This window comes from Bacillus rossius, chromosome 5 (genome assembly GCF_032445375.1).
Source record: "Bacillus rossius redtenbacheri isolate Brsri chromosome 5, Brsri_v3, whole genome shotgun sequence".
NCBI classification, from domain to species: Eukaryota; Metazoa; Arthropoda; class Insecta; order Phasmatodea; family Bacillidae; genus Bacillus; species Bacillus rossius.
Window position 1 is genome coordinate 31,795,623 of NC_086333.1, and position 15,494 is coordinate 31,811,116.

General features: G+C 37.8%; 1 protein-coding gene across 1 annotated transcript in view; it reads right to left on the bottom strand.

Moving 5' to 3' along the window:
* The window catches only part of LOC134531691 (uncharacterized), a 187,360-nt gene that overhangs the window by 127,132 nt on the left and 44,734 nt on the right, over positions 1–15,494 (bottom strand). The window contains exon 2 of the mRNA XM_063367501.1: positions 3,517–3,676. Coding sequence (XP_063223571.1) covers positions 3,517–3,676 — 160 coding nt within the window. The remainder of the gene's footprint in view (positions 1–3,516; positions 3,677–15,494) is intronic.

Here is a 15,494-nt window from a genome sequence, read left to right on the forward strand (position 1 = left end):
TGGATTACAAAGAACTTTATCTAATTAACGTGCTGGGACAGAACAAAACAATTGCCTGTGCAATAATCGAAACCCAGTATTATCACGAAATTATTTTTGTAGCTTTACATTTACTTTTATGTAGATCTTAAAGTTACAAAGATCTGTAGTTTTAAATTATAATTTCAGTTCCAATAACAACAAATATTTTCATTGTATACAATTAACATAGATTAGATTACAATAATGAACTGTAGAAAACGTAGATAAGTGTTTTCCAAAACATAAATTATTTTTTTTCTCGCACGTGTACCACTGTTTAAATAACGGCAGTAAAGGATACACACAACAAAAATGTTGATGGGGCAGGCACCAATGTTGAAGTCAAATTGTTACTGCTATCGTGAACACGAATTACGTCACGAGCTTGACCAAGTGAATCTTAATTCTGAAAAAGGTACACTCCATAACGTTTCAATTTCCATTACGGACAATATCTCCAAAATCCGTAAATAGTAGGCCTATCCGATTTTAGTGGAAAATATATGAAATTTTTTAAAAAAAATTCACTTATAAATTTAAACAAAACGAAATTCTGACAATTTAAGTTCCGTTTTTTTTTGAGCTATTAATTTTCGAAAAAAATTTAATCCACAAAAACATTACTTAGTAAATATTTAATTAAAAACGCACTTACGTCATGGAATTTTCTTTTCAAACCCGGTAAGGTCAATAGATTAAAATTGGCGACTGATCCAACCTCCACGGAAGCCACCGGCAGACTGACCTCCCACCACCAATTGCCCATTAGCTACAAGTGCTTCAAGAACAACAATGCTCCATTTACTCCAACACGCAATGTACACGCAATAACACAAAATGTACACGCAATACACGCAATGTACACACAATGACAACGCAATGTACACGCAATGATAAACAATGTACACGCAATGATAAACAATGTACACTCAATGATAAACAATGTACACTCAATGATAAACAATGTACACGCAAAAAACTCAATGTAAAGACCCTGCTGCGCGACAGAAAGTAAAGATTTCATTGCAACAACGATGCATCGATTTGCATTAGAGTACACCGGAAATGGGTTCAACTGCAGTAACATTAAAAGCTGGTACGGGTTCGTCTTCATCAACTAGGTATCCTTGCAGCTACTGCGATATGACGTTTGCTTTTTCTCATCATGTACGAATACATGAAAGGAGTAAATGTAAGAAAAATCCTTCTCGCATGAAGTTTCGCTGCGATGAGTGTCATGAATGGTTTACTCGAATTTATAATTTGCGTCGACATACGAAAAACTGTAAAGGTGAAGTCCGTGAGCCTACTGTTGAACTACCTGAAGAAACGTCGACTCCTCGGTTTAGATTGGAGACTCGTGAGCGTAGAAGCAAAAAAAAAAAAAAAACAGATGTGCAGCAACCGATTGCTATGACGTCTGGACATGAAATTAAACCCAAGACAATGTTCGGTGCATTACAGGTGAATGATAATGGCTTATACTTGGCATAGTCTGCATTTCGTGGAACATTGAAAGACTACTATTATCTGAATATGTTTGGTGAGTCAAAAGACATTTGTACCTCTCTTGTTGATATTAGGTAGAAAATAATCAATCAGCTTACTGATGACGTAGCAACAAACGGTCCTCTAAAATATAACTTGTGGTTGGACTGTAGCCTGTATATAGAAAGCCATATCCGTTCGATGACAAAGCGAATAAGTGTGCATTCAACACATCGGCTTTAGTAATTTACAGTTCTGACGATGTGAAGAAAACTGTTAAACACAGTACCTAACCAGAAACTCTGTCAAGAAGAGGAGAACTATGTCAGTAAAGTTTCTGGCTGGACTTATTCTAGTATTAACCAATTGGAGCTAGGCCTAAATGTTTATAAGATTTCTGGATTTCGCACGTGTTCCTGTAGTAGAATATAAATTGTGTAATAAATATTACGTTTGTAAAACAACTTGTAGTAAATATTTTATTTCTCGAGTCTGTCACTTTTGTGGTATTTTTATATAATATAAATATTTTTTGCATCGTCCAGCGATCGAACCAAGAACAAGAATTGGTCGAATCAATCAGTAAATATATTGAAAATTGATTTAATAAATTTTGGAATTTTTTCCAAAATTTTTGCTAAATAATTACGAATTTCCAAGGTGGCATACAAATGTCAAGATGGTGGTTGCCTCAGTAATAACAAATGGTTACTGCACTCTAAAGGGTAAAACTTAAACTAATATGGGGGTAGCGCACTCTAGTAAACAAAAACAAAATGGCGGACATGACATCATACCAGCTGATGATATATACATTGGTATTGGTGGTGGGATGTCAGTTGTCAGGTGGCATCCATGGAAGAAGGATCTATCGACATTTTTTTTATTTTTGCTCTTACCAGGGTAGAATCGAGGACTTCAAGGTGCAAGTGCATTTTTATTTATTATTTTATTATATTTTAAGTAGTAAATTCTTTTATAATTTTTTAAATATTTTTGAATTTCTGGAATAAAAATTACGGGTTTTTTTCAAGATGGTGGCCGTAACGGAAAGTGAAACGATCTAGAATCCAATATGGCGGCGGTAACGAAAAGTGAAACGATGACATCGTACTCAACAAAGATGAAGGGCGTAACGAAACATGCAACAATTATGGAATCCAATATGGCGGCCGTAACGAAATTTGCAACAGTGTTTTTAAAAATGTATTATTAAAATATAACTAATAAATTTATTTTTTTATTTTCTTTCCCAATTTTATGGCATTAAAGCTACGGATTTTCAAGATTCCGGACATGAAGACATATTAGCTGACGATATATATGCGATGAACAAGGTTGTGGACGGTCAGTCTGCCAATAGCCACCATGAGGAAAGGATCGGTAACCCTTAATTTTTTTTGCCCTCGCCGGGTTATAACTGAGGACTCCCAGCTCCATGTTGTAGGTAAATGTATTTTTTAAATAAATTTCATTAAAATTTAATTAATTGAATTTTTTATTAAAATGGAACAGTAAATAAAGTTTTTCAAGATGGCGGCCGTACCAAAAAGTGCCACAGTGACTTCATTATCCATGATGACATATATTACATGATGATTTCAGAGGCTTAACGTTATCGGAAGCTGTAGACAGGGATGCTTAAGCTTCTTTTAGGATTTTGTGTTCTTTCTAAGGTAAAAGTCAATTGAGGTTTTTCAAATTCCTAATTTTTTTAATTTTTGAGAAAGAAAACGAGAATTTTTTCCTCGAAGAAGAGAAATTTTTTATGTTTCGATTCTTTAGATTTTTTGGCGGAGTATTTTTCCCAAAAAACTAGACATTTTGGCGAATTTTGAGCAATTTATTTTGCCAATTTTGGCTCATTTAGCAAAATTTTGAAGGTCAAAGGTCTAGTTAAATTTCATCCAAGATGGCCACCGTGACGTCACATTCCAAGATGGTGGTCGACAAAACACACTGAACCCTGTACCCGGAGCCCCTATTATATACTACTTGCATCCTTACATTGTTTCCGTATTCAAACGTATGTCTTCTCCAGCAGGGTCTCTGTTCTTGAAGAACTCGGGCACCGCACCCCGCACGGTGAAGTACATGTCCAGGACTTCCTTGCATCGGGACAGCCTGTTCTTGCAGCCGTACAGGAACCTCTCCAACCAGACGTCATCTTTAGTCAGAAAATAAAATTGGGCATGATCAATCTCTTTATCATTACTGCAAATTCTATAAACACTGTACTCATCATTGTCTTATGGTGGCCAAATAAAGATAATATTTGTACGCAATTTGTTTAGGTACTTGAAAACATTTGCAAATATTTTCTGATGTCTGTTTATTATATTTTATTTTGCCAGAATGTTTAAAAAAAAAACCTTTCAAAGTTTTATACGAATATGAATTTCGGCACATATAGGTTGTGTCTTGTTTCATGTGTTATAAATTGGGCATAACTGTTAACATAACTATCATTATTTTAAAAGTTATTATTTCTTAGATATTTATTTTTTAAAAAGTAAAATAATTACCTACAAAAAATTACATCTCTCCTTGGTGAAAAACAAAGTTTCACAGTAGTGTCAAAACATTTATTGAGCATAATGTTCACCTATGAACGTAATATTTTTTTTAACAAAGGTGAACATATGTCTCCTATTATAATTCAGTCATTAACTACAAATATTTTAACTTAATAAAAAGAAACAAATACGTGAATAATATTTTCATAAATATTATCAGGATTTTATTTAGCTCAAGATAACTCATGTTCATAGTTTTGAAGTTAGGATATTGTTGTCTAAATGTATTCTTTTTTAAAATCATAAAAGTGTACGTTTAAGAAAAGGCATTTCTTTTCCTTGGACTTAACCAGTTTAAGAGTTCTGTAAATACCAAGATGATTATAGAAACTAACTCTTAAATATAGGTAAAATAAAAGTTTTACATTTCTTAAAACACAAGTAACTAAACAAATACCTTAAAATAACTTTTTCTAGTATCACTATTCATAAAATTAACTTTAAAGATTTACTTATTGAGGGAATAATATATTTACTAAGTTCCATCATTTAAGTCACCATTACGGACCTCAATAACCCAAGCCATATTAAATAACAGGTTTTCCATACACTAAGGTATTAATACTAAATTTGTTCAAACCAATTTTTGAAAGCAGTTCAAAAATCTTGCACGAAGTGAAGCAGTGGTGCCTAAATGCCGTTCATTAGATATCACTTTCATGCCAACATAACTCACCGACCACGTTCTCCTCATTACAATAAAATTTCAGCTTACAAATGCTTAACATGCGTATTGTGGCTAATGCTTTATTTTAACTAAAAAACATGACCATAGTAAATATTTAATTTCATATTCAAGTTTATATTACCAATCCATGAGTAAGCTGCACGTTGTATGCCTAATCTATGATAACTGCAGTAATACCTCCCAGCATCTATGACAACAATTTCCGAGCCACATGCCAATATTGTGAAATAAATTACTTGCTTAAAACTTGTTACAAACCAATAAAATGAATGTGTTGAAGGTGAACATGTTAAACACAAATTAGTAGTAAAGTTTGTATCTTTCTGGTGATGTTGCGGGTGCGTGACGTGTAATGGGATCAAAAACCGACCGCTCAGATGTCACGGCGGCCATCTTTGATGACCTTCACCTTGACCCCGTCGGCAACTTGGTTTTTCGCCATGTTGGTTTATAGAACATTCCTCAATCTTATGACACCACAGTTGCAATTTTCGTTACGGTCATCTTGATATTCTAGAAATATTGCAAATTTTTTTTACGATCACCATCTTGAAAATTTGTAAATCTTTTCTAGAAAATCGAGAAAGTTTTTAAAATTAATAAGATATTTACTTAATAAAATTTTAATATAAAATGGCACTTTTGAATTATGATGTTACCGTTGAACTTTTCGTTACGCCTACAATATTGAAGATCTGTAATTATTACACGATTATATGGAATAAATTTTATAATTTAAAAAAATTTAATTAATAAAAATTTAATTTAAAACGCATTTACATTGTGAAGTCCTTAGTCCGAATCGTGCGAAGTCATTCGATTAAAAAATTGTGGCGGATCTTTCCTCCACAGAAGTCACGGGCAGACTACCTCCCACCACTTAGGCCAAGGCAGATATTAAGTCAAGCAGTTGGACATCATGGCGGCCATCTGGTTCTCGTCTGCCGGATGCCACCATCTCGGATCCGACATATTGTTTTCATCCACTAGAGGGTGATGCCGCCATATTAGTTTATTTTTTATCCACTAGAGTGCACGAATCATTTATTGCCATCTTTAAGATTGTCCACCATGTTAAAATTCTGTATTTATTAAGCTAGAAAATCGGGGAAAATTCCAAAAATCATCAAAAAAATCGCTTGTTAAAATAATCATTGAATAAATCGGCTCCAACGTATTTTGCGACGATAATAAGGGAAAATTTTAATCAGTCATTTTCTCCGAACCATGAGACTAATCATGCCCTGACTACAGTCTTGACTAAGCACATCAAACCAAACGAAACACATTCAATAAAAAGAAAAGAATATGCAATACACACTCATGACACGCAATCAACACACACAAAGCATACACGGAACATGCAAATAACACATAGTACACGAATTCACGAGGACTCAATATTAGTTAGAAATCAGATTTTAAGAAAAAATTAAGAAAATCACTAAAAAAAAAAATATTATATTATTTTAACTCTAGTACACGTACACAAAACAAGGAGACAAACTTTGTTTAAAATTTATTTTCACATTTTATTTAGTGCAGTTCAAGACACTGTATACCTGTTAAGACCCGATTTTCGAGGCTGATCAACGAAATATTTAAAGTACATCTTACACACATAAATCTTGAGCTTATTTTTTTAACCTGAAGTCTCACAAGTTGGGAAAAGATTTTAATGTAACAATAATGTGAATTGCTTTCATTTGTCACAAGCAACAAATCTAATTAATTTCTTTTTTCTTGTATAGTTAAACGAATTGGAAACACCTTGTTATTGTTATTTAGTGCATAAACATTAACTGATAATTCAGGATCATTTTTCTCAAAACGTTTTATCTGATTGAATGGCGGTGTATATTTCGAACCACTGAAGTCGTTCCACTTATTCTCTAAAGCTCTAAAGCATAATACCTTTTATCAACGCGATTTTGATGACATCCCTCAAGAATTCTTGCCAAACTCCATTTAAAACAAAACTGATCTTTTATATTCCCACAGTTAAATACTTCTATTTGTCGATGATCAACTCAGGCAAAGCAATAAGTTATGATACCTGATGGTATTGAGTCATATTAGCACTTGTTTGTATTCCTGTGTACATATTATGGTGACCACCTGGACTGATAGAATGCGAAAAATCCGAATCGCATTTGCCACACTTATGTCATACGAGTCAATACCAGAGACCTACTGAAGGTTAAAAGATGCCTATTAACCTTCCCATGGCCTCCAAATTGTTTGTTACACTTGTCACACTGAAACAGTGTTCTTTGTTAATTATTAGTACATATGCTCATTCCATGTCTGCGTCCACTTGATGTTGTAGTGAATGACGCAAGTAGTATGTAAATGGCGGACCGAGCGCAGGCATCACGCTGTGGTGACTGGTGCCAAACGCCATCTTTGATTCTGATGTCACGGCGGCCTTTATTGATGACCATGATCTTGACCTTAAACCATGACCTTGACCTTTGACCTTGACCCCGTTGGCCATATTGGATCCGCCATCTTTGATACGCCATATTGGATATGTCATCATATAAACGAGTGCCCCACTCAATCATGATGAAATTTTCGTGACGGCCGCCATATCGATTTTTTCTGTTCCGCTGGAGGCCGCCATCTTGGATACCGTTGACTTTGTTTCTGTTGTTTGTTCGTAGAGAGCGCCAGCATCGCGCTTTTTTTCTGTTCCACTGGAGGCCGCCATCTTGGATACCGTTGACTTTGTTTCTGTTGTTTGTTCCTAGAGAGCGCCAGCGTCGCTCTGTCTCATTACATAAGGTCAATGTTCCATTACCTACCAGAGCTATTATGGTCCTTATCGTCATATTAGATTTTATTTTTTATACAAAATACTTTGGAAGTGCTGTGATTCGAACCATCGCAGCTTTTTTCTCTAGGTTGGAAAACATACGCCTTTAACAGCACGGCCATCGAGAAAATTACCAGACTGAGAATTAAATAAGGTATATATAAAAATAACATGCATATTCGGACTTGTAAGTTTTTTTAATTTGAAGTAATAATATCATCACCTGTTCGAGACAGAACCACCATCTAGTATTAAGACGTAACTGTTGCAATTATCGTTACGGCCGCCATCTTGAAAAACCATAATTTTAATGATAGCAATTCTAAAAAGATTCCAAAAAAAATTAAATATTGCCTACTTCAAATGTTTAGTTATTTAAACGATTTTGGTCCTCGGTTAGATTTAGGGCGAGAGTAAACCAGTATTTTATTAATATATTTCAAAAATTCTCAATAAAAAGTAATAAAAACATCTTACACCACACCCGACATTTTGAATTATGTCACCACTGCATAAATTATCGTCACGTCCGCCATCTTTAATTTTTTTATTTATTATCCGATTTTAATGAAAAAAGTTCAAAATTCATTAAATAAATTTGTAATCAATATACTTATTGATTCGGTCGATTCCTGTCCTTGGTTCGATCCCTGGGCGATACAAAACAATTTTAATTTTAAGAAATACCACAAAAGTTTGACTACTACAAGTACAAAAAAAACCCAGACAAATTACTAAAGACTTGTGGATTTCTCGATTTCTGCATCGGCCACCCACGAATTAAAGCGAGGTGGAAAGCCCTATCACTTGACATAGGATCGTCCATTTCTTCGTTATATAATCTTCCCCACCAAGTACATATCGGGGTACAATGTAGGCTGAATCTCTTCGGCATAGAAGCCGCCACGGATAGGTTTGTGGTCCAAACTTTCGAGGTAGAAGGTCCTAGGCTCTGATTCACATACATATGTCACACGGAAAAGTTCGGGACTCCAGTTCGCAGTGAAACCTTTCTCGAATATACTTTTCTGTTTGGAAATTCGCACAATGTCACCGACGTTAGCTTTAAGCTTTCGTGGATCTTTCTTCTTCCTGTTGGAAAACACTGTTTGAAGCAGGCGATTATTCTTTACGTCCTTTGGCTTCATTTTCGTGGTAGAATGCACCGTGGAAATATACTCGCTTATTAGTTACTGCAAGATGTCAAGCCACTTGTAATTTCCGTTAGCAGTGAACTGTCGCCAAATCTTGGAACGCAAAGTTCTGTTAAACCTTTCGACAATGGTGGCTTTGACATTACTAAATGTAGAATAGTGTTTTATGCCATACTTCTTCATCAAAGCCTTGAAGGTTGCATTGAAGAATTCTTTCCCGAGGTCCGTTTGCAGGTGCGACGGTACACGACCATCACGCAAAATATTTTCTATGGCCTTGGCTACTTAAGTTGCAGTCTTTGATTTTACATGTCTAGCCCAAGCGAACTTGCTATAAACATCGATGACTGTCAACATCTACTTGAAACCTTTATTCAATCGGGAATATGGTATCATCTCAAAATAGACCGCCTGGAATAAATCATCAATTCCACGATCTATGACCTTGCGACGAAGGTATTTTCGTCTAGCAGGAGCATGAAGTTCGCGAGCGATTCCGGTTCAACTCATTGTATGTAGACGACTTCCCTTAATTCTTCAAGTATGGAGACTATTTCGTTGATGTGCGAATAGTTTCCTACACTAAACGAAGCATGTAGAATTCTAAGTCAATCCACTAATTCATTGGAGTCGTCCCAATATACATAGTCATATATCTGACAAATTTCTAGCTTTTTTAAACCTTCACCATGTATTGTTAGTTTACTGAAGAGATTAGCGAAAATGTCGATTTTTTTCATGATCTTCGTCTTTATATAAACCACGATCTGGCTCGTTATCGCGAAAATTGCATTTGTTAGCTCAAGCAGTTTTTTTCTTACTATTGTAAGTCTTTGTGAGAATATCGTTTAGGCTCCCTGCGAAACAGCAATTCGTACAGACCCGGAGTCCCGCGCGTTTTGAACTCTTCTACGTGCACGATATTTCCTGGTAGAAAGTCTATTTCTTTAGCACCAAGGAACCACTTATTTAGTTTTCTGTACACTCCATAGGTCGTGTCTCATTATTCCAACTCGTAAACGATATCAGGTATGGTTGGACCATTGCATTAACTTGGTGTCCCTTTTTAAATATTTTTCTTTCTTGTGCATGGACTCTGTACTCTTTAAGTCCTCATCTTTCTCGATCTGGTTCATACTTTCTCTTCTTTACGGTTGGCATTTCATCTTCAACTTCTGTCTTCACATTGATGGCTGGTTCTTCCTTATTTTTAAGTTCGTCGAGGCAACTAGTAATTGGTCTAAATATCTCTTCATTTTCAATCTCACGTGCAAGTAGATACCTATTTTTCCACGAACAGACTGTATAGCTCGATGAAAGTCACTGTTCAGGTCCGACATTGTACTGGCTGAAAACATATTGCAAGACCACCTTTTTTTACTTTTTATTCGTTCGCAGAAACTACCTTCTTGCGTTTCGCTAAATCAGAATTTGTTAACAACTGAGTTAGTGATGCTTTCAGACTACTTTGAAAAGTCCTCAAATCGTCACGTCTTTGTGCATTCGATACTTCGATCATGTCGCGAATGCGAGAATCCGAGGCTCAACGAGATACTCTAGTAACTCGTTTTTCACACTTTCTACGTTTTGAGCCAGTAACGAAATGTATTTGCGTATAATGTCTTCATAATACTTGAGAGCAGTACGTAAGTTTCGACTGCTACGACCGAATTTCGAAATGCTATGAATCATGTTTGACGATAAACTGATCTAAACCTTGTCTGTACCTGCCCTTATATAGAGGCCAGTCTTTGACTATAACTAGAAATCCATGTTCATCTTTACAACACAAGGAGCACATGTATTTGAATTCCTGGAATGTCATGTGGGTGTTTACTTGATCGTCATAAGCATGACGTAAATTAAGTTCGTCCATGCGAAAAAGTACTATGACATTTGCGTTGTCTCGTAGGAAATGTTTTGGAATACGAATGTACGTCTCACACAGGTAAACACGGTCTACTTTAGCGTGTCTGCAAGTGGAAAAGTACTCTTGTATTATGCCTTGCTTCACGCACATTACATCGTCGAAAACAAACACGGAATTGGCTTTTGTTTCGCTTGGAGGTACCACATCCGCATTATCATTAAATGGAAAATACTCCAGACCACCTACCGATTGTAGAACTGTAGCTAGTCGCTGGTACTTTGGATGTTGCAACGATTTGGAATAGAGGTACACGTTTTCAAACCTAAGACCGATTGGTTTCTCTAATTAACTCATTAGAACGCACGTTTTACGGCAGTTGGACGGACCTGCAATTATGCATCGTACGGCAGAAGGCAACAGTAAGCCTTGTCATGATTCACGTGCACTAAATACATCGTATTGCGTAATGCGCACTGGCAAACACACTTCTTGCTTGACAACTTGCATTTTACTGACGAAATTGTATAAAAATAGCGTATTTATACTTTCTGGAAAGTTGTGCGCATTGACTCGAAGAGGCAAGAACAAAAAACACATCGGTGCAGGACTTGTGAACTCGCTGATAAACAATCTGCCATTCGAGCTACACATTCCTGGCTACAGACTCTGCAGCCCCGGCACTAAACTAGAGAAAAGGTTAGCTCGCGGGTACGTGGGCATTAATTCTCTCGACGAAAAGTGCAAGCAGCACGATATTTCATATTCATTAAGCAAGGATCTGGAATCCAAGCACCGGGCCGACGAGATATTGGCACAGGAAGCCGAATATTATAGTAAATCGTCGAACGCGGGACTAGGAGATAAAATCGCTGCCTGGGACGATTCCAAAATCATGAAGGCAAAGACCAAATAAGGATTGGGTGCTCGTCGAGCCAGCTCCACCAAGTCAAAGACTAACTCACGCAAGACAAAACACAAGACTGGTGCAGGCATGCAAAAAGCCAAGCAAAAATTACAGACTCTCGACAAAATGGTTATAGGAGGATTTCTTCCTTTGCTTTTGACTGCATTCGGTGTTCTCAGCGGCCTCATCGGTGCAACGAGCGGTAAAGTGTGGGCAGTCAACACTTCGAAGAATGAGCGCAAGCAAATAAAAGAAGCACAACGACACAATGCAAGCATGGAAGTTATTGCCATGGGTAAAAAAAAAAACGGCTCAGAACTCTACTGACAACCTCACAAATGAGGTCGAGGCATGAGAAAGAAACGAATGAAAAAATCCTAAGTGCTTTGCCGAATTGTCCACTCACCAATATAGATTTAATCAAGTACGCACGCAAATTGAAAATACCAAATTTCCGCGGCGTGTTAATTCTAGACACTTTGCCCAGCAAGCCAAAGACACGTGGACGTGTCGTTATTAATTTAGATACAGCTTCGGGTCATGGCAAGCACTGGGTGGCGTACATAAAATTTGGAAAATGGCAGAGTACTACGATACTTTTGGAAATTTGCGGCCTCCGCCAGAACTTAGGCAGTACCTGGGTCGGACCACTACATTGTTCTACAATTACGAAACCGAGCACTCACCTAAACAATCAAACGGCCGACACTTGTATCTTCGCTTTTTAACTAGAAAAAATTATCTGTCAAAAACAATTGCTACTTAAAGTTTGCGTAGTAATGATAATTTATTAGTCATGTCGAAAACACTTATTGACAGGTCACGCATCAGAGCTGCGGGCGGTTCATTTCCCGCCTCTGGATTTAGATGGATAATGGTGTATCGGACTCGTAGATTTTCAAAAGTATAATGCCATACCGAATATCGACGAGGAAAATTGCAAGATCTACTTCCTGAAAAGCGATAAGACCGCTCATGAAATACAGTTACCGGTTGGCTCTTACGTAATTGACGACATTGTAAATTACATCAGGGATATGTTACCACAGGATGTAGACTTTCAACTGCGTGGAAATCCAAACACTCAAAAAAGCATTCTAACATGCAGTGTAAATGTCGACTTTACGAAACTTGGGACCATTGGTACGATGCTCGGATTCGAATCAAAGGTCTATCATACAGGAAGAACGTTTTAATCTACGCGCGCAATAAACATTTTGCCTGTGAATGTCATAAGAATAAACTGTAATTTGGCAAATGGAACGTATCTCAATGGAAGACTAAGCAACATGCTGCACGAGTTTTCGCCGATGGTCCCGCCAGGATATAAACTGGTAGAAGTACCGCAAAGTATCATTTACGTTCCAGTCGTCGTAAAGTGCGCACACGAAGTCGTCGTTAGAATCGTTGACCAGCGAGGACATTTGGTGAATTTTCATGACGAAGAAATTACATAACGTCTACACTTGAAGCGATGGGCATAAAGTTCGTAACACCGAAGAGTTAGAAAAGATATCGCATTGGCGTGAATAAAAACAGTTCTCTTTGAGACACCTGACAGCATAAAGTATCTTCTTAGTATTGGACAAGTGCCAAAATAATATAGAAAAAAAAAGTCCTCAATGTGGAATATCCGGTCATTTTTGATGACAGCATTACGAAAATGGAATTGCACGAGTACCAGCCTTTCCTGCTCGGACCGTACGCAATACCATCAGATGTACGCATTGCTGTACAGCACCAAGATGTTTGTACTTTACCTTCGCAGTAATTTATACCTATAAGAGGCACGCTGAAAAAAGCGGATGGTACGCATCCGACATCGACGTTATATCCTGCAATGGTATTCTTCACCTAATCGAGCGAATTACATATGTACTCAATGGCGTCGAGGTAGACCAGACGAGAGATGTAGGCATAACATCTGCTATGAAAAATTACCTTTCGCTCACGCCAAATGAACTGTCTGCTGCAAAGATGGCCAATTGGGCTCTCGATGATGAATATAAGCTTCCGGTTTATGCCGAAGGGAAGTTCGAAGTTTGTGTTCCTCTGTCCATGCTTCTTGGATTCGCTGAGGACTACAAGCATATAATCATTAATTCGAAACACGAGCTCGTACTGCTTCTAGCCAACACACACATTATTGCAATTGTCACCGCTGCAGAAAACCCTCAAGATGTCTCGCTAACACTTTAGTCTATCGAGTGGATGCTGCCCCACATCCAAGTGAGCACCATTGAACGAGTCAAGATGTTGATGAACATAGAAAATGGCAAGAACTTCGATGTGCCATTCCGATCATGGAGCCCGGAAATTTTTCCTGGCTTGCCTCATAGTCAGCGTATCAATTAAATAGTAAAGTCCAGCTTCACTACGGAAAAACCAAGATACATCATCGTCGGGCTTCAGACCGGAAGACACCTAAATGCAGGAGTTAGTCGCTCCTCATTCGATAACTGTCAAATACGCAATGTAAAAATATTTTCAAACAGTGAAAGCTATCCATATGTTGATATGAACATGGACTTTGAAAGTGGAAGATTTATGCTCGCATATAAAATGTACGCCAAGTTTTAGCAAGCTTATTATGGGTGGAGACAGTCACCGATACTGAGTTCCGACAGTTTTAAGAACAAGGCTCCGTTAATGGTGTTTGACGTTTCCAAACAGGATGATCGAATAAATTCAAACATCATCGACTGTAGGATCGAGATCACAAATAGCGGAAATATTCCCCCAAACACCTATGCTTTTCGTCTGATACTTCACGATCGGCTTGCATCGTACAATTGGCGAGACAAACTGGTGAAAATTCTGACATAAATACTGTTTCGTTTTCGATGACAAATTAGTTTTGACCGAGCTTTGCTAGCGACAAGATGTACGGCAACCTGCAAGGTTTCCAGAGCCAAAATGGATTCGTGCTCATGGAAATTAGCGTCACCTCCGGAGACAAGACTCGAACACGCACTTTCCGAACTCCGTATCCGTGGAATCTACTAGAGGAAAAAAGTAAACGGTCAAATGAATGGCTATGTAAATATTATCACGGACTAGAGTGGAACGAAGGAAAAATTCCGTACCACCAAGTGAAAAACACTATTGAAGATTTACTAGTTCAAAGCGAAATAATCTTGTCCTTCCTTGCGCAAGCTTAGTACAATATACGACTTGCAGCTAAACGACAAGTTTGAACATGTCTGTGCCTGTATGAACTCGCAGTTAATGCAGAAATGGCACACACAGTGTTAGTAGGAGCCTGAATATATAAATGGCGTACATCCTTACGTGCCTTCAGTTGTCGTTCGACCTGCAAGAAGATGTTTACATTACATCCTGCTAACGTGTACGTGAGCGTAAGACCTATCTTCAGCAGTGTCGAGTAGAGATACTGGGATGCCGGGTATCTACGTACATATACAGAAACCTGTGATGGAGACGCTTAGCATTGGCGGTTTGCGCACTTTCCTGTGTCTTGCGAACCGACTCAGCAGCTATTAAATTGTTGCGAACTTGGAAACTGTGCCGTCTATCACATGAGACCACACACAATCCTTCCTCTGCACGTGCAACACCAAACATGGGCGTGTTGCAACCTGTTGCGACCTGTGATGCTTCTACGCAGACGTCCAAACGACGTGCGTCTCGTCGTCGAATTTCAGGCAGTGAATCTGTCCCAACTAGCACTGAGTCAAAGCACAGGCGCAGACGTGGTCACAGACGCCAACGACCATGTCTCGCTAGAGATGACGACATCGCAGAAGATGACCAGCTGGAAATCTGTGCTCCTAATCCCATGACCTACGAACCAGTTGGAACCGGAGTCGACGAGGCAGTTGGCACCGGCGTTGACGAGGCAGTGCGTGCGGCATTAAAGACTTTGCTTGCGAAAAATCTTAATTCCTTAACCTAATATGCATTAGTGTAATTTTTCTAAATAAATGTGTTAAACTTGAACTCGTGTGTTTTTAT